This window comes from Cuculus canorus, chromosome 7 (assembly GCF_017976375.1).
Source record: "Cuculus canorus isolate bCucCan1 chromosome 7, bCucCan1.pri, whole genome shotgun sequence".
Taxonomy (NCBI): Eukaryota; Metazoa; Chordata; class Aves; order Cuculiformes; family Cuculidae; genus Cuculus; species Cuculus canorus.
Genome location: NC_071407.1, coordinates 7,381,709 through 7,408,289, shown reverse-complemented (window position 1 = coordinate 7,408,289; position 26,581 = coordinate 7,381,709). Strand labels below are relative to the sequence as shown.

At 41.6% G+C, this 26,581-nt stretch overlaps 2 protein-coding genes across 7 annotated transcripts in view; both read left to right on the top strand.

Moving 5' to 3' along the window:
• TET1 (tet methylcytosine dioxygenase 1) overlaps positions 1 to 10,613 on the top strand; it is a 74,703-nt gene extending 64,090 nt beyond the window's left edge. For all 3 annotated transcript variants that reach the window (XM_054070973.1, XM_054070970.1, XM_054070971.1), the window contains one exon: positions 258 to 10,613. In XM_054070973.1, coding sequence (XP_053926948.1) covers positions 258 to 1,399 — 1,142 coding nt within the window. In that variant the 3' untranslated portion in view covers positions 1,400 to 10,613. The remainder of the gene's footprint in view (positions 1 to 257) is intronic.
• A 5,159-nt stretch (positions 10,614 to 15,772) lies between these two features.
• The window catches only part of CCAR1 (cell division cycle and apoptosis regulator 1), a 28,369-nt gene continuing 17,560 nt past the window's right edge, over positions 15,773 to 26,581 (top strand). For 2 of the 4 annotated variants that reach the window (XM_054071536.1, XM_054071532.1), the window contains exons 1-6: positions 15,773 to 15,863; positions 16,766 to 16,943; positions 23,605 to 23,777; positions 24,357 to 24,401; positions 25,079 to 25,111; positions 26,304 to 26,497. In XM_054071536.1, coding sequence (XP_053927511.1) covers positions 16,871 to 16,943; positions 23,605 to 23,777; positions 24,357 to 24,401; positions 25,079 to 25,111; positions 26,304 to 26,497 — 518 coding nt within the window. In that variant the 5' untranslated portion in view covers positions 15,773 to 15,863; positions 16,766 to 16,870. The remainder of the gene's footprint in view (positions 15,864 to 16,765; positions 16,944 to 23,604; positions 23,778 to 24,356; positions 24,402 to 25,078; positions 25,112 to 26,303; positions 26,498 to 26,581) is intronic. The other 2 variants (XM_054071533.1, XM_054071535.1) reach the window with 2 other exon arrangements.

The window sequence follows — 26,581 nt, the reverse complement described above, 5'->3', positions numbered from 1 at the left end:
TTCCTCTGTGAAATAGCTTTCTGCTTTATATGCCAGCAGTCTGACTGGAAAAGGTTAAGGCATTACTTCAGTGAGGTTTTTCTGTACGTACTTACAGTCACAGGGATATTCCTAAGTAGCTAAAAATAAGCATTTTGAAAAATCTTTAGTTATTGTGTCTTCCATTTTAGAATACGAGTATGAAAGTATTATGGAAAGTGTATTTTATTAACTGAGTGAGTAAAAGCTACTTACACTTTGGTGTGCATTTTTTCTAGGGAACAAACCAGATGCTTTAAAACCTGGAATAAAAACGGAGACTTCCGATCACCTCTATGCCATGAAACATACTTCAAACACTACTAAAAATTGCTCTCTATTAAAACAGTATACGGCTTCCTCCCCTTTTAAGGTGGATGGTTTACAGCCTTACCCACCTCTAGCACATAAGCCTGGCCTGACAGCAGTGACCAATCTTCAACAAGATTTTTCAGTTCCCTACGGGTATTTTGAATGCAGTAGTAAGCAACCTCACGTGACACCTTACGTTAATTGTAAGAACTTTGATGTGTCGGTCAAAGATTATACTGGAATTTTGCTGAACGATAAGATGAATGGTGTGCCACCGATTCTTCCAGAGGTCACTGCTCCAGGTCCCCCAGCCCACAAAGACCCCCTGCCCACTATACTTGAACATCAGACAGACAAACAGAATTGTCAGCCTCAGTTAGACAATTCTCCTTCTTCAGAGATGATCAGCTCTTCTGATTTGTCAGTACCGCTAAGCTCTCCGGCAAAGGATGCAGTCGGAAACGAAGCTGACTGTTCCCATGGATGCCCAGTGGAAAAGGGCAGCTCCCATCGAGAACAGATGTGTGGGTTTGACTGTGCTGATGAAAAGCAAAGCAGTGCACTGGGACAACCGACTGATTCTGAAGAGAAAGCTGAGGAATTATGGTCAGACAGTGAGCACAACTTTTTGGATGATGACATTGGTGGGGTTGCTGTGGCACCTTCTCATGGTTCTATTTTAATTGAATGTGCAAGGCGTGAACTCCACGCCACCACACCTATTAAAAAACCCAACCGTAATCATCCCACAAGGATTTCTTTAGTTTTCTACCAACACAAAAATTTAAATGAGCCAAAACATGGTTTAGCCATGTGGGAAGCAAAGATGGCTGAGAGGGCAAAAGAAAAAGAAAAAGAAGCAGAAAGATTGGGAACAGAGAACACTGACCTGAACTCTGCCAGCAGGAAAACAAAGCAAGCAAATGAAAACAGAGATATTTTTTATGAAGACAATGAGTTCAACCAAATCCCATCACGCAGAGCATTAACAGTAACGAAGGATAACGTAATCACAGTATCTTCTTACGCCCTTACACGAGTGGCAGGGCCATACAACCATTGGGCATAGGTGTCGGTATCGAATGCCTCCTCTTGGTGCAGTGTTACACGGTGTTTCTTTAAGGTGCTGTTAAAGAACAAGTCTCGTGTCGTTTACTCTTTGCTCATCTCAACCATTTTAAGGCTGAGGTAAAAAAAAAAGTTGGGGGGGGTTCTTCTTAAACTGTGACTTTAACATTTGGTGGTGCTCAAGCACATTTTAAGCAAAAAAAAAAAAAGAAAAAGTTGTATAGTTTTAATACATTCTAAAAAAAGATTTTGTTTAGGTTATTAACCTTGATTGAATCATTCAGTTTATTACCTTTAGGAATTTATATTTTGGTGCTTTAAATCAAATCTGTTTACTACAGAAATCATTTATAGGGATTTTAACAGGTTCACATTTTATGGTGTTAAATCAAGTTATACGGTAATAGCTCTACACAGCTCTTGGTGCTTAACCACATCGAACAGTTACAAATAAATAAGCTGAATTATTACTTCATGGTGCCATTGCTTTAACAACTTCCAACCATTGCTCTATAGTCCAAATTACAGATAAATCTTTTAGAAAACCAATGAATTTTTTTTCTCTAGATTTGTCATGATGGATGAAACAATCGGTAATGATGGCTGGAAGTTGTTTTTAAGCTGTAAATATATATTTTAAAAGCACTTTCTATTTTTAAAATTAACTTGAAATAGTATAGTATAAGGATCATATTGTCTAAGGTTTGTGCATACTCTACAGAAGAAATCATTTTATTCTTGCTGTGTAGAGTTCCATATTGTTACAGCTGCAGTTTGTATGCTAATAGCATATGTGATTCTTCTTAGACTTGCCTTTCTTCATCGAAGATTTTATGTTGCATATAAACAACTGTTATGAATTACAGGAACAGTTTATTATTTTCAAGAGTGTACAAACATGAAATTAGGAGATGTCTTGTCAATATGTGTATTGCTATTGGGAGTTAGGAATATTATTTGGTTTTTTAAAGGCAGTGTTTGTTATGATTTCTTTGAGCAATAAGTGCATAAGTCTCATCCGTTTGGAGCATTCTAAGTTAACATGACGACCAAATGTTCCTAATGCCTCAGGGGTAGGATTGTTTTTTGGGATAAAAAAAATACCCCCTAGAGTTGCCTTATTCTATTCTGGAAAAAGAAAAAATAATTTGGGGAAAATACAAAGGAGGTGTTGGGAAAGTAAGAAATTTCTAATATTTAACAGCAAATTTTTCAGTAAGAATTAACCTTTCTGTAAGATTCACCAGCTTTCTGAGTTCCGTTTTTTTACAAAAAAGATTTGTAAATTTTAAGTGATTTATACATTTCATGTAGAAAGGGTTGTATTCTTCCAAACATATGAAATTTATGTTCTCCATGTCTGTTGAAAAAATGACGCATCATGAAATGAATATTTGCTAAATCACAGGTAAAACAGACACTCCACTGCTTTTAAATACTGTAGCATCCCACTCTTCTTTCTGATTCTCCTCTCCTATGTATTTCTTTGTTATAAAACTTATTTATTTAAACAAATTACCAAATGACAACATTGGTTAAGGACCGACCTCATCCTGCAACTTCTGTGAGAACAGCTCTGCGTAGCCATACCTGCCCAGTCAGAGCCAGGAGCTCGAGCCAGGACTCCTCTCGTGACCGAGAGCTGCAGGATCAGGGCCCAGAGACCAAGCGGTATCTTAATTCTGCCTTGGAGTCCTCCTCCCCGACTGGGTGACCTGTAGGTATAAAGAGGTCAGAGTTTTCCAGTGCGAAAATGTACTAATAATATACTTGATAATATTGTAATGTAGCGGTGCTGTAACAGAGGAACATGAGCTATCTAGTTCTGCTTTATTTAAAACCTAGACAAGGTGCTTTTTCCTTGAGAAGATGAACTGTAAGCGCTATATTTACAGTTTCGGTACGAAAAGTACATAAATGGTATTTTTAACACATAGTGCCAGTAGGACCTTGGTGCTACAAATATTTACACGTGGCCGTAGATCAACGAGACTCTTCACCTTTAGAGACGTGCGCACATGCAGTGCTCGCAGGAGCAAGGTCTGGAGTAGCGATTGCTCCATAATGACCTTGGGTTCAATTCTACAGAGTCCTGTCACAACTAACACCAGTGTTGGCGGCAGATGTGGCCGAATTGAACCCTTTCTTTGTATCTTACCTATTTTAAGTACAATTTGTAAAAACCGGGTATGCTGCAAATTTTAGTTCAAAGCTTAATATTAGTTCAGATAGAGGATATGAAGGGATTGTAAATAATAATGAAACAAAAACAATATTATGCCATCGTTTTGTACCAGCAGTTTTATGCTTCTTGACTATGTAATATACAGTATACATCAAATCATTATGGTATTTTGTGTGCCTTAGATTGCCATTTTAAAACTTGTATATTTTTGGTGAGCCGAAGATTAGTAAGGATTCCAGCTGCCCACATGGTGGTACTGTAGGTTCTCTAGCTGTTCCGTTGATGTATTTGCTATCTGAAAACCCTTGTCCTAGACCAGGATCGATTGTTTACAGAAAAGATTAGTTTATTGGTTTCACAGATGAAGCTGATAGCTTTAGTTTGTAGAAGCGCACATCGAAAACCACATTTCTCATTCAGTGCTCCCATGTGAATAACAATTTTTCTACACAGAATTGGTTAAGTTACAGAGCCATTTCTTTACCTTCTAAAATGTTCAGATCATAAAAGCAAACCATTGCTACTTGAATCTTCCCCTGTAAATGCCCATGTTTAATGTATGTATGATTGGAAACTTCCTGATAAAAAAAACATCAGCTTCCCTCAAAGAAGTGAGAATCTAATGGGTTCTCCAGACACAACGCCTGGCAAGTCACTGCTCAAGTGACTGCACCAATAGATATCTCTAATTCCAGGTCTACCTGTTTTGAGATGGCAATTTTACCAGAGAAAAGTATACCTTAATGTAGTAGTTTAAGCTATTAGCTGATAGGTGCTAAAACTCACAGTTACTACTTTATTAAGATTACTTACATAGGAAAAATGTATCATCTCTACAAAACTGTCATTCGCGGTGCTCTTTCCTTGACTTTCTCTCCCATAACTAATTTGCCAGCAGGCCCCCACCGGGCATTTGCTGGCCATATCCTGCTGTGGTGCGGAGCATGGGGATTTGATTTTCTGGTGCTGGACCAGGGGGTAGAAAATGCAACTATTTACTGTTTTTAAAGCTGTGTGCTATTTATTATAACATTTCAGCATATTTATCAGTCTTGTACACCAATTTTGTTGTTTTGAGTAAGTTTTTCATTTTATAACAGTATTTGTCTCTTAACATTTGCAGATCCGTGGGTCTGTTGCTTCCCTTTGCAGCCCACACAAACAGCTGTAATTTGCTCTTACCTCTTAAGTCCTTCAGGATGGCCAGATCAGGAGTTGGATCTCAGATTAAGGTGTGGCTGTCTAGGTCAGACCTGCATATTTTACTTGGTTTCTAGCAGTTGGCACCGTGCTCTGGATGAAAACCCAGAGAATGGATGCGGGTGTGCGGTGGTAGGGGATGTGGTTGTCCTCTTCTGATCCTTTTTCACAATATGCTAGCAAAATCTGTCGTCATCCAACATGGGACACCTCTGAGTTCCTGGAAGAAACGTTTCTCATCCCTTTCTCTGCTGGCTCCAGCGCCACTGCTCCCCCTTCACTCAGGAGGGAACGAGCAGTGCTTTCTGCCGGAGCTGGTTCTGTTTGACCCAGAGTCCCTGTTGGAGCTTCTGCAGTTGTGCCGAGTTAAATAGTGAATTGGACTTGTTTCTCTGCGCTTACTGATCTGTAACAGCTGTTGCAGTACAGAAAAAAAATAATCTCTAGATATTTTAGTCACAAGATCTAAAAAGCTTTGTAAGAACTTAAAGGACTTGTGACTTTCAGCTGTAACAGTTGTATTCGGATTTATTATTTTAAGGACTTGCTAAGCTAATGTTTACTTAAGGACTTCTCATAACAGTTATTCCTATCTTACCTATGACGGTGCTTTTCTGTCCTTAGAACAGGAAATAACTCTAGTGTCGTAAGCAACATTTTAAGTTAAGCATAAGCATGGGTAAGTGACAGCTTCGTTAGTACTTAAGATTATCTGTAATGTACAACTGTTTGGGGTTTTTTAAAGGCCTTTTTAATATCATTGCAGTATTATGCTAAATTTGGTGGGTTATGTTTGGGTCCCGTCTGTGTTGCTGCAGCCCCATCGACTGCAATGTGCTCATTGATTGAACTTTGGTGCAATTTTCATATTTAACTGGATGGATATGGATGCAGTTGTCCAAAGCCTGTGCCAACTCGGACCCATGCAACCCTGCCATGATTAATAGTTTTTGCAAGGACAGATGGAGAGAGCTTTGGAGTGAACGTTGTACTTGTGGTTAAATACAGTGTATATGGTTTGTAGCATGAGAAGTGACTCAGGGTCCTTAAGAGAGACACACAACCTTCGCCTTGGGTCTCGGGCTTGCAGGCAGGGCTGTTCCAGGCCATTGTCCGGCTGATGCTCTTGACAGCTGCTTTGATTTTTCCTATCTGATAGCTTGTTTGATGACAGAGAGATGTACGGAAGCACATTAATAAAACATCATCTGCATGTTTTTCCATTTAACATGTAAGGTCAGTCTTGATCTTATGCTTCCCATAAAATTTCTCTCATGTTGAAATCAGCTCCTTTTATCAAGCATTCATCATCTTTGCAATCCATTTATATAGATGGATTTTTCTCTTTCCACAAAAAACTGTAATTTCTAGGTGAACAGGAGGAAAGAACTGTGCCCTCAGATATAAGAAAAACTAAATTGACTGTCCACTTTAACACTTCTTATATGTTAACAGCAATTACATTCAGGCAGTGTTGAACAAACTCTTTCAGGTCTATTGTGGTTGCTTAAAATTGAGATTAGGGTCTTTGTGATGTATCTTCCATAAAATTGTGGTTTATTTGTAGTGTGAAAGGTGTCTGCCCAGCTGTGACCAACGATGTTGTCTACAATTTGATCTTCCATAACACAATTAGAGATGATGAACAGTCCAATCACACTTGAAAATTCTGTTTTCTTCTTCATTTTATCAGACATGGATGTGACTTCCAGGAAGAAATGTAGAGGAAGGCTCTTTCTGTACAATTAAACTGTAGAGAAGGTTTTCATTGCTCATTGGGGCCCCGCGGGGCTGCACTGTAATGCCTGTCATACAGCATTCATAGAATCATTAAGTTGGAAAAGGCCTTAGAGATCAACTCCATCTGTACCTGTCTGCTACTATATCATGTCCCCAAGCACCTCATCTACCTGCCTTTTAAACACCTCCAGGGATGGTGACTCAACCACCTCCCTGGGCAGCCTCTGTCAGTCCTTAATAACCTTTTCTGTGAAGAAATTTTTCCTAATGTCCAATCTAAACTTCCCTGACATAGTTTCTAACCAGTGAGGATGTGGCGTTGTGTCACGCAGCTGTGGATATATGTACAAGTTAATCTCTTTCCACAGTTCCTCTGGAGACAGTAATCTCTCCTTTTTTCTCTGCCTGTGCATACTGGTTTAAAGAAAACAAAACAAAGAAAAAAAACGAGAAGGGAGAGAGCTGCTTACCCATTGTTTAATCTGTGTACACAAACAAGGCAGTGAGCACTGCAGTCACCACCAGTCTGCTGCTCTTTCCCATGATCAGGATAGAGGATGTGGAAAGCTGATGGGATGCACAGCACGAATAAGCTGCAGGCAAAGCTGTGAGGGTTCAGTTAGCTCTTGAAAGCCTTCTCTGTACACGTAGTTGCCAGGGTACTTATTTATATTGACACTTCTTTTGGTACATCTAAATTCATAAGTTTTTTTACTTAGTCTGTGACACATTTGGTGTTCTTTTTAATCTTAAATATAGTGGCCAGCATCAAAAGTCCTGTCAGGCAGTTCTAGGGTTTTTTTTACTTGCTGTTCTCTCATAGGGAGCCTAGAACATTGCAGTTGGATATGGTTTTCAGTCCAAGAAAGAGGGACAATTCATTATCTGTCACCATCAGTGGTTTTTAAATCAAATAATCTATTTTCCAGTTAATTATAAGATTTCTTGATGTAAGCATTCTACTCCGATCTTCTGCCTGCAAGAAGCCAAACAAAAGAGACTTTGTAAGATAAGAAAACTGTTCCCTCCCTGAGAAGTCATCCCCTCTGAGTACACGGTCTTCCTTCTGTTGCTTGTATCGCTGTGGGATGCCCTCTTTTTGGGTTACACTACCAGCTCTGCTCAAATCTTGACCTGAGACAGATGGTGCAAACTCTGCACAATTACAAGAGCAGGAACCACGCAGAGCTCCTTGTGAGAGACCCAAGTACTGTGCAAGTTAAATGCCTTAACTAACCTAGGGCTGCTTTGAAAATAGAGGGGAACAATAGATTTTATTTTTTGTTCTTTCCCTATAGGAGCAAGTGGAATTGATTGACCAGAAAATAATTAAGCAGTTACTGCCTTTTATTAAAGGATATAGGGGTGTCGGCATCACTGTTTCTTCTTCCTAAGACATAAAGATTTTAGGATCCATTTTTTCAATCCAGTTTCCCAGTTCATCCTCCCAGCGTTGTTTGCAGTGTTTAACCACATATTTGTAACTTCAGTTTTAGAAGGTATGAGGTGCTATATCTTTAATTCTTCCCACAACAGTATCTCTTTCTCTTTTCTTCCACTGCACCATTACAGATGGAATTTCTCCACATGTGCTTACATTAAAACGCTAGACTTTTCCAACAGCAGACTTGCAGGAAATGTGGGGTGCTAAGTAACTTAATGTGAAGGTGACTTGCTCCGTTTGGGGCGACTGGTTAACGATGTCGTTTTCAACACCTTGCACACCTTCCCAGCTTTTCCTATAAAGCCAGAGGACAGAGGTTGTCAACCTCAACAAACCATGTACATAAGAAGGGCAGATTTGGCTGTTCATCTACAGCTCCCAGTTACAGCGGGTGAACTGTTTCCAAGGCAGTGCTGTTGCAGTGGAGCAAGGGCACTGCTAGTTTGATGTTCAGTATTGCATTTGTTGCCACAGAACATGTTAATGCTGTTGTGGAAAGTTTTGTGACCTGATCAATATTTTACACGTGTATCTGTATTTTTATCATAATATTGTAATGGAAAAGGGTCTGGGGTTTGGGAGTCTTAAAATAAAAATGAAGGCCCCGGTTCCCATTTGTGCTACTCTCCTTTGCATCGTGTTAAAAGGATAAAGGGGCTCTAAATGGATGTAGATTTAGCTTACGTCCTTCAGAGTATCCCATTACACTGATGATGGCATGAGAGGTCAGTAGTATAAATCAAAACTAACCAAATGACTGATTTGTGCAATCATCAGAATCAATTTAGTGCTATCCGTGCTGTGCACAGACTGGCCAGTAACATCCAGACTGTTCTTAGTTTAGAAATACAGGTTGAAAAGAAACTGGCTTGGTTTTCATCAAGTTTTAACTATTCACTTACATTGGCTGCCCTTTTCCCAGTGTTGTCTACAGAGTCTCTGGTAAAACTTTTGTACCTCTGGGTAACGCCCTGGCTCGGAATCTCATGGAAATGCCAATAATGCTAGTCTAAGCTTTGGTTGTTTTTCTTAAAAATATTTGCTTCTGTTTATCACAACTTGATCCCTTTTACTTGATGATACAAAATGGGGTTGTGACAATCTACTGAACTCCATCCTTCTCTGTGTTAGGACACCTTGGGGTGTGCAGTGTTGGGTGCTGGTGTCACACTGGGGTCAGTTTTGAGACACAAAGCTAAAAGCCAGCATTTTCTGACTGCCCACACTGTGGTGATGCTCAGCAGTGAAACTGTTGGCACTGCCCTTTGTGCTCGAGTCAGGCAGAGCTTCCCTTGCTGCAGCGGGAGTTTATTCTAAGCATCAAGCCTGGTTACATTATAGGTATGAAATGCAGTGCGATGCAAGCTTCTCTTTCAACAAAGTTTGAGGAAAAGGAAATCTGTTTGCATTCTTAAATGTGTGTGCTGCAGTGGTTCTGCAGAGCCGAATGAGAACAGATTCCGTGCTAACTTTGTGAATGCCTGTCTAATCCATGCAACTCAAAAGGCAGCATCTGAATTTCATGAATCTCTTGTCCTCAAAATGAAAATATAACTGTAGGCAAGAAAAACAAATGTGATATCCCAGTACCCCTAAAAGAAAATCAGTTCTAACCAGTTTAAACATGTCGGTCTTTAACAGTTGATCATTCTATGATTATTTGTTCAGTTTGGAAGAGACAGCTAGCTCTTCATAATGTGACGGTATCACACCAGGTCATAAATACTGTTCAGAACTTGCTGTTATAAGAAAGAACATTGATACGTAGGGAGACACTGTACTGAAATGCAATGGCTGATCATTCTTTCCTGCTTTGCAAAATTCAGAAATTAACAGAATGCCAAGGCGAAAGAAAAAACAAGTCAGCATTTTCTTTCTTTACTTCTCTTTCTTCTTTTCTTGTTCTTTTTCTTTCTTTCTTTGGGATGCATTTGATATTTATTTTTCAACTTTGAATTTGAAGGTTTGGATTATTTCCAGTTACCAACCTACGGTATTTGGATCTGGGACATAAAATTAACTTCTTTAAACAAAAAATTATGTACAGGGAGAAAAAAATCAGAAAGAAAAAGCACTTCATTATGTCACAGTATTTACAGGAGAAAGTGTAAGAATTAATTCTTTCCGTAACAACCATTTGGGGCCTGATTCTTCCCTAGTATAACTGAGCACGGCTCCCTGAGGTGGGGGAGCTGTGAGGAGTTACGCTAGCTGAGAAACTGAACCTTAAAATCTTCTCTGCAGACAAGGGAACCCTTACCAGCAGTACTTGAAGACTTGTGAGTTGTGACTGCATGTTACTTGAAAGATCTAATTAAGCTATGTTTTTTGGTGCAAGCAGTTGTTGTACATGATTTCATGTTTATGTAGCAAGATGCATTGAAATGTTGATACTAGTATTGAAATATACATGTAAAAATTGTTGTTGTGGAAATTGTCTGTTCTATTTTTCTTGTGTGTCTCATCTGTTTAGAACGTAAACTTTCTTTTTTTTTTATTGTCCTAACTGAATAAGGCTAAATGAATACTGTAATTGAAAATATATTTTAAATCTTGTCATGAGTTTTTAAAAAGACTATTACAAATTGTATCATTCCTGATTACACAGAACTTTGTGGGTGGTTTTAAATAAATTTTATACTTCTATTTTGCACTTAGTCGTCTAATTTTTCTTTCCTGCAATTTTCATGCCTTTCTTCTTGTAAAATGCTTTCAGAAACAAAATAAAGTTGTTTTCCCAGTACAAACCAAAACCAAGTCATGCTGAAGTAAAGACAAAAATTAGCTCAGGAGAGCCTGTAGTGTACAACTTGTAGCAAAGTTATTGCCCTGCCTCATAATACAGCAGGTAGTGTTTCCTGCGTGCCCTATTTGAAACCACCACATGCCTTACCCTATAGTCAGTAAAACATCTTAAAGGAGGAGTAAGAAAATGCTAATTAAAAAGTTTTTATTTTATGAGCCATTTTCCCTGCAGAAATTTTGTTCTTATCGCTAATAACCATTGTTCTGTGTAGAAATACATTCATTAACTCTGCCCTCTAGGACCACAGTAGGTTCACTCAAGTCAGCAGTGCCTGGTCCTCCTTCCCTTGTGAGGAAGCAGTAAACTGCTATGAGGTCTCTCCTCAGTCTCCTCCAGGCTGAACAGACCAACTGCCTTCAGCTGCTCTTCATACGACTTCCCCTCTAAATCCTTCACCAACTTTGTGGCCTCCTCTGGACACTCTCCAGTGGCAGCGCACAAAGCTGTGCACAGTACTCCAAGCGGGGCCGCACCACTGCGGAGTAATTGGGACAGTCCCCTCCCTCGACTGGCTGAGGATGCTGTGCTTGACGCACCCCAGGACATGGTTGGCCCTCTTGGCTGACAGGGCACAACTTCCCATAAACCAGGACTTTAGAGCCCTTTCTGCAGGGCAGCTCTCCAACCTCTCATGCCCCGATCTATGTGGACACCCAGGGTTGCTGGCACAGTAATGCTGGTTACCATTGTCATATGCTATTAAATAATAACAGTTTACATCTTTGAAAGGGGCATTAATTGAAATACAGGACTTTCTCTGAATTCTCTACATCAGAACGAGCATCATACTCAAATGTAGTTTAACCACAAGCAAGACAGTGCTTCAATAGTAGTGTTTTTGTTCAAATGGCCTTGATAGTAAGAAATAAAATAGTTGCTGGCAATACTCGTCTGTGTTTTTAATCTAAGCAATGCTGGAAAAAATATGTAAGATGTCGAAATTTAAACCCAGCTACTTCACTAACCACTGGCTGGAGGACAATTCCTCAGATGGGTCTCCAGTTCCCTGCCCAGTATGCTTACTTCTGGATACTCTTTTGCTTTTATGCTCTACACCAGCTATTCAAAAAGGCAAAAAATTACTTAAAATCCCTGTTATACCATGTGTACATCACCATTCATTCATAACATCACTGGGCAACACAGAATCATAGATTCATAGAATAGTTAGGGTTGGAAGGGACCTTAAAGATCATCTAGTTCCCACTCCCCTGCCACTTCTCTGCTGTTTGATCCTGAACTAGTCCTGATTCGCTGCTGGAGTCATCATGACTTGGCCTTATTTTTCAGCTCAGAACAGTAAAGCTTTTGCCTCCTGCGACGTAAAAAGTCATCAGTTCAATTTCTTGTGACCACTTTGCTTTACACATAGACTTTTGTTTTTGCGTGCTGATGACTGACTCTGTTCACTTGAGGAAACCCTTCAGGGCAATGAAGTGCTTATCCTGTGTGCCATCAAGCAAACTCTTCATTGATTGACCCCAATGCACTTCGACAATAGCAGAAAGCCTGGTCATGATTCATCTGGGCTGCAGCTGCAACAAATTTTAAGGGTGAGATTTGTTGGGCTATTGTGAATGATCATGTTCCATGAGGGTAGGAAGCTGTAAGTGGCTCAGGTGTGCCACTGCTTAATACCCCTCCTTAGGCTGTAGCTCTTGTCAGATCTGACAAGCTAGGCAATCAAAAAGAAAGAAAAAAAGTAAACTCAAAACTGCTTCATCACTCACCAGCAAGCCTTTCACGTGCCAGAGGATTTGGATGACCCCAAAGAGTACAGGCAAGTATTCCCTTTACAGGTAATTTCTCTTGCATCTGAGCACATCGAGTAGAAATTAGTTTTAGCCATTCCCCTTCACTGCCTGCCATGGAAAAAGGCATTACTTGGGGCTGTTATTGCACACAGAAGTTCTCAGGATGTTTCCTGTTCTTTCTGTAAATTGCAGCCTGCATGGTCCACACCAAGTAAAATCTCTGAACCTCTATACTCAGCTGTACATGAGTACAATCGGGCTTAATGATCTCAAAGGTCTTTTCCAACCTAAAGATTTTATGATTCTACCACACCGGGAATTAAGCCTGCCTGTCCTTCAGACCAGAGCTGTGCTCTGCTTTGGGAAGAGAAATCCTTTCCCATATACACAATCAAATCCCAACACTTGGAAAAACAGGACCTACCTAGAGATACTGAGGACTTCCGTAAGGCATTTGAATACAAGACAGCTTGGTTAAGGTGATAGGAATCCTTAAACCTATACCCTCATGCAGAGCAGCTACTCCTGTGCTCCCTGGTCAATGTGAATTATGCCTCCTTTTTCTTCAATGAATTATGAGGAATGATCCAAACATTACAGCTCTCCTAACACAGGAAGCCTCGCATTAAACTGACATGCATAACAATATTTTCTCATTAGGTAAGAGCTGTGCTGTACTCCCCTAAGAACTCACATAAGTACTTCTGAATAAAGACAAATGTTAAATGATTAAGCAAAACCAAAAGCCATAAACTTTGGGACCAAATCTGTATGATTTTAGCTCAGAAATTACTTTAGTCTTAAAAGATACAGTTACATTTTCCAACAGGAGATTTTCCCCTTTTGCAAGAAATGTATTTCTCTGAAATTTCACATTAACCATGATCCTCCAAAACAACATTCAAAAGGTTCTCCTTCCATTACATCTTTTCAATCATCACAATGTATTGGTTTTGATTTTTAAGTGGCAAACTGGAGTGTTCTGAAGAAAAAATGTATTTTATACTTGATTAGGAAAAGATGTTTAGTGGCTTATGTAAGAATACTGTGTCCAAGCATCAGTTCAACCGAATGAAAGCCAGGCTTTCCTGGGACTAACCTCTGCATGCAATGCAAATGCAGAGAGCTGAAAAATATTCCAGGATTCATCCCTCCAGGATACAGGGCCAAACTTTAGTTTAAAAAGGACCAACCTCTTGTCAAATGCATGTGTCCTTAATTTAAATTTAAGGAGATAGTTACAAGTGCATCCAGTCTCACATACGTACACAACAGACTAGGGATGTCACAGAAATTCAGTATTTAGGGGATGCACAGACTGTGCTGCCCTTTCTCTGTACTGTAAGACCGTAATTTTTCAATTCAGGACGCTAATTGTTCTGATTAAAATTTACAACCAGTTCAGTAGAAGTCCTTCCATAAAAATTCTAGAAATAGGACCTTTATCAGACTAGGATCTTCAGCTACTTTTGCAACATCAATAAATGGTAACGCCTTTACCAAGAGATAAGATGCTCTTTGAGCTCCCTGAAAGTGTGATCTTAAGCCATTTTACTGGATCACTATCCATTCCCTTAGTGGATTTACCAGTTAAATATAGTGTATGTGATGTTTATCAACCACAGAATACTCCAGAGGTTATAAGTGACCTCAAAACATCATTTTGTTCAACCTTTCATGAGTCTTCATGAGATTATCTATCACCCTCTCCAGCTGCATCTGGAAAACCTCCAGTGATGGCAACTCTACCACACCCCTGAGGAGGTTCTTCCAGTGACAGATTGTTCTCATTGTAAAAAAATTCTTTCTCATATGATCTTTTTCCCTGTGCTCCTGGTGTGTATTAGCTTCAATTTTCATCTACGTTTTCATTAACTAAATGTGTGTTTTTGACTTTACTCTCAAATACTTAGTATTTTGGGCAACTAAGCTGGTGAAGTGTCTTAAGAACAAATCTTGTGAGGAGCGGTTGAGGGACGTGGCATTGTTTAGCCTGCAGACAAGGAGGCTGAGAAGAGACCCTGTTGCTTTCTACAACTACCTGAAAGGAGGCTACAGCAAGGCAGGTGTTTGTCTCTTCTCCCAAGTAACAAGTGATAGGATCAGAGGAAATGGCCTCAAATTGCACCAGGGGAGATTTGGACTGCACATTGGGGAAAAAAATTCTTTTACAAAAGAGTGGTGAAGCATTGGAACTTGCTGCCCAGGAAAATGGTGGAGTCTCCATCCTTGAAGGTGTTCAAAAAGTGTGTAAATGTGGCACTTTGGGACGCGGTTCAGTAGGCGTGATGGTGTTGGGCTGATGGTTGGACTGGATGATCTTAGAGATCTTCTCCAACCTTAATGATTCTATTGATTCTGTGATTCTAGCATCCTGTGTGCATATTTTGCTTCAAAGCAAACTTTTGTGTAAAAACCTGTTGAAAGGATGGAAGGCAGTTTATAGCATCATCAAAAGAGGCCATTACTGTTGCTCATGAACTATTGAACTACTCACTGCAATCATTGCTGGCTGCAGCTTCTGTTCCAAAGCATCTTAAGTGCTTCCATGAGTCTCTCTGCTGAGCCTTATCTGCCTTCACCTCAGATGACCCCGACCCCTGTGCCCTCCACACAGCAGCCTGTGTGCATCAGATCGGTGCTCTGGAGCTCAGGGGCTCACGCCTCGCTTTTCCTGAGGCAGAGGGCTGCCCATTCCCCTTAGCTACTGATAAAAAAATAAGTTACTATTACAAAAAGTGGAATATTTTGATTTAAGCTAGAGTTCATCCAAGTAACTGTATTTTTGTGAAAGTTAGACAGAATGTCCCCCTGATGGCATGGGTTTCATAGCATGCTTTTTTCATATAGTGTTTTTCCAGACAGCGTCTTGTGTTCAGAGTGGTCTATGCTGAGCAGAGGTAACTGCTACTATAACAGTGGTGAGGCACTGGCACAGGTTACTCAAGGAAGCTGTGGCTGCCCCATCCCCCAGTTGTTCAAGGCCAGGCTCGATGGGGCTTGGAACAACCTCATCCAGCGGGAGGGGTCCCTGCCCATGGCAGGAGGTTGACACTAGATGGCCTTTCAGATCCCTTCCCCGCCCAAACCACTCTAACGCCGGCTACGACCCGCTCGCCTCAGCCCCGCTGCAAGATGGCGACCACAACCCCCCCCACTCTCCTCCCGCCGGCCAAGATGGCGCCGCGGCCCCTCCCCGCGCGCCATCTGTCCCTCCCACCGCGCCTGCGCCCTCCGGCTCCTCCCGCCACGCGGGGGGCGGTGACGTTATCGCGGCGCGCCGCGGCGGGGCGGGCGGCAGGCGCTCGGCCATGGCGCCCGGCGGGCGGGCCGCAGGTACCGGCCACGGGGCGGGCCCGCAGCGGCGCCCGGGGACGGCGGCGGGAGGGGGCGGCGGCCGAGCGGGCGGGCGGTGGAGGTGAAGAGGCTCCGCTTTCCGCGCGGCCCCCACGCCGCCTGGGCCTCTGGCGTCAGGCGCGCTGCGCTCCTGCGGCCCGGCGGGCGGGGGATGGTGCTCGCGCCTAAAGAACCCCGGGCTTGAGGCGCTGAGGGGGAAAATTCGGGTTTAAAGCGGCGGTTGGGGTGGAGCGGGCGGGGCCCCTTGCGGGAGGAGGAGGGGGCGGACGAGGAGGGCCTCCCTCCTCCTCTTCTTCCTTCCTCCCCTCCTCTTCTTCCTTCCTCCCCTCCTCTTCTTCCTTCCTCCCCTCCTCTTCTTCCTTCCTCGCTTTCCTTCTCCTCCTCCTCGCTTTCCTTCTCCTCCTCCTCGCTTTCCTTCTCCTCCTCCTCGCTTTCCTTCTCCTCCTCCTCGCTTTCCTTCTCCTCCTCCTCGCTTTCCTTCTCCTCCTCCTCGCTTTCCTTCTCCTCCTCCTCGCTTTCCTTCTCCTCCTCCTCGCCCGGCTCGGAGGGGAGGAAGCCCCGGCCCCAGCCTGCGCTTCCCCGACAGCCCAGGCGCTCAAAGAGAGATTATATCCCCAAATCGAAGCGCGGGGGGTGGCACAGCCACCTTTCCCGTGGGCTCCGCTGGGAACTTGAATGAATTTTTGTGGCCGGACAGCGTCGGAGTCCATTGTTGAGGCGGGGAGGGTGGAGGTGGTGCCTCAGGAAAGCGTAGCGACTGGTCGTGCAACTTTTTTTGCTTTTCACGCTTTCGATGTGCGCTGTCCACCAGGTTTAGGGGTTCAAAGATTATTTTTCAACACTATTTTCTTTTTTTTCTTTTTTCTTTCTTTTTGATACAGATTTAAAGTAGCCCGATGACACGTGTTTCAAAGATTGTAGCTGCGCTTTATTTTACTAGATTGCAGCGATAGAAGATAGACACCCAGGAGATTTTGCCTTTCGCCATGGCTCAGTTTGGAGGACAGAAGAATCCCCCTTGGGCTACTCAGTTTACAGCCACTGCAGTATCTCAGCCAGGTCAGTTTACATATGGCCTAATGTTTGAACCCTGACATCTGGTAGGTTTGGAGGTTCTGTAGTTGGGTGTGCAGTTACAAGTGGCATCCTGCTAACCAACTTACTTTAGTTCTATTGAAATGGTTTAAGTTGGCAGTTTTTCATATAGCAGAGAAATTAAAGATAATTGCCTGATAGCTGTTGGTTTTGTTGGGATTGGTGCTTTTTTTTTTTTTAAAGAGCTGATAAGTAAATTCCCATGTGAATTTTTATTGATTCTCTTGGTCAGTAAACAATGTATCAAGTTACTCTTAGCCAAACTTGTGTAAATCAAATTACCTTTCATCGAATTGCATTGCTCTGGATTAAATAATAACAGCACTAATAAGGCATTACAGATTTTTTTTAAGTGCTGCCTGAGTTTCATTTCCCGGGCAGCCTAAATCAATGCTTACAAAGTATTTTGCCTTCACTGATGGCTTGTACAGACTTCACATAGCAAAGAGATTTCTGAAATTTGCTATTTTTTTTTAAATCCCAAGTTAAAACTCGAAGGTTCCTTATACCCAAAGGTATTGCTCTGATAATGATACAGAATTTCCGTTGATTTAGCTAAGCAGCCTCATTTAATTGCAGGCTGGTGTGTTTAAAAACCTTGCTAGCTCAATTTTCTTGTTTGATGTTATTATATATTATAGTATCAAAGGTTTTGAGACAAGATGTGAAGCTTGTGTGGTGAATCTTGGTGCTTCCATTTCCAGTTCTGCTGCCTTTTTCTCTTCTTCAATGCAGAGTTTTTCCTAAATATTGTAGTTTCATTGTCTGGTGAGAACGGGCTTCAACAAACCTGTGGTAGTTTGGGGATCCAGGATATCACAGTGTGAGCACAGGCAGTAACCTCGATGACAGGATGTCTCCCTCAGGGGCAGTATGAGTTTTGTAGTTGTCCTTCACATTCTGCTCTACTTTGATATGTGGATAAATGCCATATCTCCTTTGTCAGTAGTTTTATGTCTGGAAGCATACCAAAAGTAGGGAATCCTTGGCGTTCTTTGGAGGTGCGTGTCTCGGGGTGGGGGGAAGAGTAAATCTTTCTCCTGGCTCAGTTTTCTATCCTGAAATGGTGCCTCCATCTCCAAGTTTGGAGTTTGGTCCCTGGTCTGATTACGTATGGTCAGGGAACCGCCACCCTCCCTGCCATGTGTTTCACAGTATTCTTTACCAGTGTGCCTTTTCCTTCATGCCCAGTCCTCCTCACTCTCTACATAAACTGTCGTCATAACTAACCAGCTGCCTTCAAGCAGTTTTGCACTGTTACTCTTCTCTTATCCCTATGGCACTACTTTCCTTCTGTAAGAAATCGCTTAACAGCCAGAAAGGGCCGGCATTGTGAATGCAAAGAGACAAACTTGCTCCTGGTTCTTGTGTCTGGCTGGGCAATACCATGGAGCAGTTAAAGATGGCAGCATCTGGGGCTGCAGTATTCATAGTGTGTTGGATGATGTGACAGTTAGCGCATCAAAAATAGTGGTGGGAGACTGAGAACCAGCTGCTTGTCCCAGAGGGAAAGCTGCATAAAACCTGCTGGAGAGCAGGAGCTGGCAGCCATCTTAGACCTCCCTGAGCTGGGACCAGAAGGGGGCCCTGGAGAAGAGGTGGAGAACCGAGCAAGGGCACTAGAAGCACACAACAACTTACCCATTTTCCTCTTGCCATTACTCTGCCTTTGGTTAACCTACTTCTCCTTAAATTAAATGAAGTGCAAAATTTAATTGGGATAGGAGTAGTCGGCATCGGTGGCTGTGACAGTTTTCTCACCCACTCAATGAGGACAGGATCTCCAGGGATTTTAAGCTGTTCCTCTGATCCAGCGACACCTGAATCAAACATGAGAGCCATTAAAGACTAACATTTGGTTGCACGTCTGCCTTCTTGCTGTGCTAGTTCCACATTCTTTCATGTTCCTAGTGTCCCTCTTCAAACTGCAGTAAATTCTCTCCAGTATCACTTGAAGGTGTTGAGCTCCTTGTGTCCCTCTGCAGTCCTTCTCTTTTCCTACTGCAATACGCAATCACCATGTGTGTCTGCTTTCTTCCGTGTCTGTACCACTGAATCCAGTCCCTGGGATTCTTCCACCCGGCTCCTGCTTTACTACCCATGTGCATACTTTGTCCCCTGTTTTTTTTATCGTCAGAGCTGCTTTATAATAGAGAGCACAGGAAACTTCTTTTGAGAAGCGTGCACCGCTCTGGTCCTGCTGAGGGACAGTGTTCAGTGCTGATCTGCAGCTCACTGTCTACCTTTCATGCACTTTTCAACAGAAAGCTGTGACTGCCCAGCCGGGTTGCTTACGTGATGACGAGAGATGTTGTCAGTGCTCAGGCATGCTGAGTAGCACGTGTTATATCTCACCTGCGGCTGCACTCAAGAAGTTGTGCGGATTGGCTTGCCCTTGTGAAGCTCCATGTTCACAAACTGATTTAAAAGAGCTACATTTACCAAACTTTTACTTATTTTCAGAGTATTAGCAAAAGGTGTTAGATATTTATGCATGCCAGGTGTTTTTATCCAATTACCAGGTTCCTTCTGCAAAGCATCAAGAGTATTGGGTAGGGATGAAAGAGATTTTGACTTCTATAACACAAGCAGAGGATATATAGCTTTTTCCTAAGCCGTTGTCAAAAGCAGTGACTGATGATGTTATAAACCCAGTCTGATAGTTGCTAAAAAATAATTTCAAGGTTGGTTTGTTGAGTTTTTTTTGTATTGCTGAATTGAATGCTGTCTTGGCCATCTTTGGTGAAGAAGTAACAATATGAGTGAAGGCTCTTTATTAAGGTGTGACACTCTGCGGTAGTTGTAGAGTGACGTGCTCTGTAATGAAGGGTTCCTGGGACCCCTTTGGGGTAATGTATTAATTACTGTCTGTACCTGTAGTGTTAGAGGAGAGACAGGTAATTCCAGGTGCCGACTACGATCTATGTGTGAAGAGAGACTCCTACTTGTAACACAGTGGAATTGTTTCTCTGCTCATGTCTCGTGGTTTTCTGCATCTCATGTCTAAAACCTGAATAAAGTTCCTGCTGTACTTATTCAGCATTGTTAAGGCAGAACTTAAATTGTGCTTAACACAGAAAATCAAAGTTTAAAACCATAAAATTTAAAGTTTTCTGATTGCACTTTGCAAGTAGTCTGTATGCTTTTAACTTACATAATGATGTGCAAGTTCTTGAAACGTCTCCAAAGGAGAATCCCCTCCTGTTCTCTTAGCTATTAATTTTTGGCACGTCTTTGGTTTGTGTCACAGCACTTGGCACATGCTGTTTTCAGGGTTAAGATTTCTGGTTGTGTAGTGAAGCTCATTTTTATAGAACTGTGGTCAAGGGGAGGTCCCAGCTGTTCTGCCTTCTGGCTGCTTAGTATTGTCATCTTTGCTGTATCGAGGCTTCAGTTCGTTAGCGTGAAGAGCAGAGCACCCAATGAAAGCAGAGGTGCCCAAAGCTCAGTATCTTGTTGTTGCTGGTGGCCCTGATAAGGTGACTAAAGAGAAGTGCACAAATAGGACAAGCAGAGCCCCTAAGAAATAGCAGCTGATGGACAGTTTGCTGTCTCACTGTAAACAGATGTCCTGTGATAAATTCGCTGAACCTTGTTTTCATTGTGTACCTGTTAAAAGGAAGTGGTTTTGGAGCAGGTTGGAGAGTGTCTGTATTGCAAGCATGTTAAGCTTGAAGAATTTAAAATCCAACTTTGACAAGTGTCAAAAGCCCTGGATAGAGCACTCCCTCACTGTGGTCCTAATCAAGCTGTGGCACTTATTGAAGGAGGTAGATGTAGCTATGTACTTTGAAGATGTTTCCCTAATCTTAAAGCGTCTCTGGAATTTAGAAGTGGCAAGAGGGACTACTAAATACTGTCTTTTTGTTTGATACAACATAAGCTTCTGTTACTTAGAAAGATCTTGAGTTGCAGCCTAGGGCTCAGATTTCTATCCAGGCCCTTTCAGATGGTGGTGCCATCCAGTATTTGGTGCGCTTACTGAGATAATTACTGATCCTAAGAAGCTATTGTTTGTTACAGTGCTCATTGCCAATAGTAATACGGCAGTCAGATGCCAATTCCATGCTCGGTCTGCAATTCATTCTCTTTTGGTTTTCTGTATGATTTTTCCTTTTTTTTTTTTTTTTTAAACTAGTAAGGCAAACGCATTTGCCTCTTTAATTGAAGCCTGTTTGACCAAGCTGAGTATGTAGATGAAAGGTAGTAAAATTAAACTCAAATACTTCAGAGCAAATTGGTAGGAACAGGATACAGCTTGGAAAAACTTGTTACTACAGGTGGTAGCCTGTGAGGAGACCTTGGCGGTCTTTTGTCTTTGCCTTTTGTTTGGAAGTTAATTTGCGGTGTTGTAGATAACGTGATGCTCAGATTATATTAAATGCTCATAAAGCAACGGTAGAGGTGGCAAAAATATTGTGTTGGGTTTTTGTTCTAATGGGCAAAATGGGAAAAGAATCTTCAGGTGGGCTGGGAAATGTTTGGGATAATTATGGATTACGCTGGAAGAGAAACTATAATACTGGAAACTGAAGAGCAGAGTAACCCAAAGATCTGGTTTTGGGAGCAAGGATGTCAATGTTTTTGTAGGTGTACTTGGTATTGAAAATAGGAGAGAACTTGTGAAACTCGCTGCATGGGACTTCATGACTCCATCCCCCGGTGCTGGCACAACATTAGAGCAGAACACTAGACTGAGTGGCAGTAATTAGCCTAGTCAAACAAGTTCAAAGGTAACAGCATGAAGTGAATTTATGCACTAATAGGTTTTTCTGCTCAGCATGTGGAAATCTGAGGAGAGAAATTCATGCATTGGTTATTTGCCTTCAGTGAGACAGTGAAGTAATGCAGCCAAGGAAAGTGAGAGTTGGCGCAGGATGTAGCAGCAAAGCATTTTTGTGTGTTAGGTGAGGCACTGGTGAGGTTCCAGATGAGAGGATTCTTTTGAGTGATCGAAAATGCACAAATTGGAGCTGATGGAGAAGCAGGGCAGAAGAGGGTCAAGAGAAAGAAGGGAATGTCACAGGAGAGTCTTAGATTTGGCTTGCTTGGCTTCTAAGAAGCCTGAATTTTTGGAATTTTCAGGGGAAAAAGCCATGCACTACTGGAAGTGCTGTAATTTTGCTGTTTTATGGAATGCTCTGTTTCGCTGTTGAAGCAACGTTATTTTCTGGAATACTTACTTGGCAATATTTGTTACAGATCATAGTGATGGTGATTATTTTCACTATCACTTACATATTTCTTTCATGTTTCATTTTGAAATTGTAAGATGATTAGTGCCACATCAGCTTGTTTTCTGACATCTGCATCCTGCTGGAAAGAACAACATGGTAGAGGGGATTAGCAGCTCATTCAGGATCTGTTGAGATGGTTGCAGTGTTTTTGTGTATTCTGTGGTGGCAATCACCAACTACAAGCAATCTGTTACTGCATCCCTAATTCTGGAATGACAGTTTCAGTTTGGATCAGTGAGAATGGTGTGGAGCACAAGCTCCGCAGGAAGAATACTGTCAATCTGGTCTTGATTTCATTGAGCCTCTTTAATGGCTTTGGAAAAGAAAGGAACCCTGTTCAACGGGAATGTTCTTCAGGCTGGCAGACCTGTTTTTGCTGGCAATGTGTTTTCCTGCTGAGTTTCTCTTTGGTTTTGGTTAAACATGTGGACTAGACTAACAGCTTGATGGGGCAGCATTTGATTGTGCAGCTGAAGATAACTTTTTCAAACGGAACTGCAAAAGGGGAGCAGGTTTCCAGACACGTTTGCAGTTCTTCACTCACATGTGCTTTGTTTGTACAGGGCTCTGTGTCCATCAAAGTTCCTTCTATAAGATTTACGCACACCTTGTTTGGAAGTATCGAATGCATAAGAAGTGTAGCGTGTGGGTAGCTGCTCCTCAGGATTTGATTAATCTTCTGCAGTGAATTAAAAACTGATGTGACAATAAAATAAACTAATTTTTCCTTCTAGGTAGTTTGAGTCTGGGCAGCACAAACCCTTCCTATTAAGAGCTGGAGAGAGCTTGACTTGGTCCTTTTATATGTGGGGATCAATTAAACTCCCTGTTGTGATAATGCTGTTCCTTCTTTGCTGGCCCCCACGTCTACAAATCCAACTCACTCGGGGACAAAGACACTACTGAGCAAAGCAAAGCCATGTGCGTTTCCAGAGGATGTGTTTCATAAGCCTCTGTCTCATAGCTCCCGTTACAGTAATGACTTTTGCCCTCAGAATGGCATGTATTAAGTACTTTTCAGAGGAGAGTAACAGTCTTCATCAGGGTCATCCAAAACCTGAGACATTCAAGAGAGGATTTGGTGTGTGTATGTGTTGGGAGTGGGCTCGGCTGGGGATGACAGCTACGAGAGCTATAAAATCATGAGCAACTGGAGAAAAGGAAATGAAGTGGTCTCTGTGCCTCTGCTGTGGTATATGATTCGCTAATAAATTTAAAAGAGAAGCTAGTGAGGTGTGACCTTTTATCTTTGATTTTGGAATTTGATTTACCTGCTTCATGAGCTTGACTTGGGAGTGAAGCATCACATAGCGCGTCCAGTATAACTGTCAGAAGGCTCAGCAGCTTAAAGTTGCTCTCGGTACTTATTATGTGTGTTCTTTTTCCAGCTGCTCTCGGTGTGCAGCAGCCCTCGCTGCTTGGAGCCTCTCCGACGATATACACCCAGCAGACGGCACTGGCGGCAGCAGGCCTCACTACACAAACACCCACCAACTATCAGCTAACCCAGACAGCTGCGTTACAGCAGCAAGCTGCAGCTGCAGCAGCTGCCTTACAGCAGGTAAAGAAAAAGGAGCGTTCGCTGCTGACTGTATGAACTTTAGCAATGTAATACTTTAGCTTCAGAAAGTATCCAGGAGAAAAGCAGAATGGGAAATGGTGAACGTTGCAGTATAAACCCGTTTAAAAAAATGGGATTTTTAGGTCTAGAACTATCAATAGTTGTATTAGTCTGTGAACGTGGCTGAGGAGGTACTGACTTAGCTATGGAAAGACACTTGAGAAAAGGGCATTTTGCTGTACCTAGGCAGAGAATCTCAGTTTCCTGTTATCTTCCATCACTACGCGTATCTGTAATAGCGCTTTGCGTGATTTCCTGCTGTGGCCTAGATACTGTGTAATGTCAGGCTGAACAAAAATTGCTCGTTTTGACTAGGAAGAGGACATCACAGTCCACTCTAAAGGCTTAAGAATATTTGTTACGAAAGCAGTACATGTTGATACTAGTTATGTTTTGTATTAGAATTGTTAAATGTCAATAGTTTCCATTTAAAACTTGCTTAGCAGATAACTTGTATTTGGTGTTATTTGGATAATAATACTTCCTGTTTATGAGATATTTTGCTTTTATCTGTTTCAGCAATATTCACAGCCTCAGCAGACTCTCTATAGTGTACAGCAACAGGTTTGTCTTGATTCTTACTGTGTACATCAGAAATAACTAAGAATAATGTTGGTTGTGTGTCTTGTAGGATTTGTCTCCGAAATCATCCTCATATGGGAAGTTGTTAAAGAAACTAAGTAATATTTTTTTGTAGTGAAAGAGAGCTTGAAGTTCATAAACTTGGAGAGACGTATCCACAATGGGAGCCTGCCTACTTTCATGCAAAAAGGAAATCTAAAAATACATACAATTCCACGTGTATACGATTCCTACTAAACTTTGTTCTAAACAGGGCCGTGTATTTTAACTACTGGAAAGATTCTGTCCAAAAAAAGTTCCCTTTTACGTTTTTTTTTTTTTTATGGTCTTTGAACTTAACAGGATTTTGAAAAAGAATAAAAGGACATGGAAATTACAGGCCTAAGCTTCTCCAGCTGCCAAAACGTTTTTGGTATTGTTATTAACTTTCAGTTACAAAACCCTCAGCATTTCTGCTTGCTGAATAAACCCAGATTATACAATCTTAAAATTAACCACATGAGCACGATTTTATGCATACGCAAACTGCTGAAGTGACCAAACCTCAAAGGACTATTAACTGACCCAGATTAAGCAAAAAATCTTACTCGTAAAGACGACATAAAATTGTACAATTTCCTTAAGCATTTAAAATTGATTTATAACTTATTTATTTTAAGTTGCAGCAACCTCAGCAGACCCTTTTAACTCAGGTTAGTTTGGTTTTATTGTTTGGTCTTCATCCCCAAACACAGATAACTCAAGAGTGCAAATTTGTGATGTCTTGGGTAGCTTAATCTGTAAAATGAGCTAATAAGGACATCTTATTGGTACAGGTTTAATTTATCCAGATGTTAAAATATGCATAACCTTGGATTAAAAAATTAACGGCAACCACTTTTCCTTTTTTGAAGGGGATGTGACTGTTCATTACAGGTTTTTTTTGTTTGTTTGAACTTCAAGTGTTCAGTGGTTTTGCAGTAGCAAACTAGGAAAATCTTTTTCTTGTTTGAGAATGAGTTTAACTGTTAACAGTATTGCAGTGCGTGTATAGAGAGGTTTAAAAAGAATCCTGCTGTGCTTGACAGGTTTGAAGCACAGAATTATAGAATGGATTGGGTTGGAAAGGACCTTAAAGCCCATTTAGTTCCAACCCCTGTTCCTGCCATGGACAGGAACACTTCCCACAGCACCAGGCTCCTCCAAGCCTCACCCTGGCCTTGAACACTTCCAGGGATGGGGCAGCTGCAGTTTCCCTGGGCAACCTGTGCCAGTGCCTCCCCAACCTCACTGAAAAAAAGTCTTTCTAATCTCTCATCTAAATCTCCCCTCTTTCAGCTTAGTTACCTTGAGTTACTTGATAAGGAACCTCTCCCCAGCTTTCATGCAACCATTTAACACACTTAAGTTTGCACTTACTTAAGGACATTATCTTTCTGTGTTCTCCTTTGGTAAGAAGGGAAGCCTGGTTGAATTAAGGAAAGGTTTGTGTTAACCTCATCCTTTGCTGACTTCTAGCACCACAATTGGGAAGTAAATGGAGAATAAGTGTATTTTCCCACCAAAGTTAGGGCTTTATCTCTTCCTCAGGCCCACTGTATACGAGCCTGTAAACCATACTTTTTGTAGGCACTGTGCATATTTTGGGGAAGTAAACTTTTTAAAAATAAAACAATAAACAAAGCCAGTCTTCATTCAAAGTACAGAATAAAAATAATTTAAAAAAAAAAAAACCAAAACCAAACTCCACAAAATAAAAAATAAAACATCCATGTTATGAAAATATCTGTTCCAAAAAATCGCTTTAGAGACGTTTTGAGCTCATGTCTATGTGTGTAAAGGAACTGTTCCTTGTTGGTGTGTCAGCTGGTTATAAATTTATAGTTTGCTTTATTTTGCTTACAGCCAGCTGTTGCGCTCCCTACCAGTCTTAGCCTGTCTACTCCTCAGCCGGCAGCCCAGATAACCGTTTCTTACCCAGCACCCCGGTCGAGTCAACAGCAAACTCAACCACAAAAGCAGCGTGTTTTCACTGGGGTAGTTACTAAACTACATGATACATTTGGATTTGTGGATGAAGATGTCTTTTTTCAACTTAGGTAAGATGTAAATACTTGCCTACAGATATACCCTGTGATACCTTCGCTAAATAAAAGGCTTAGATTCTTGCATTCTAGTCCTGT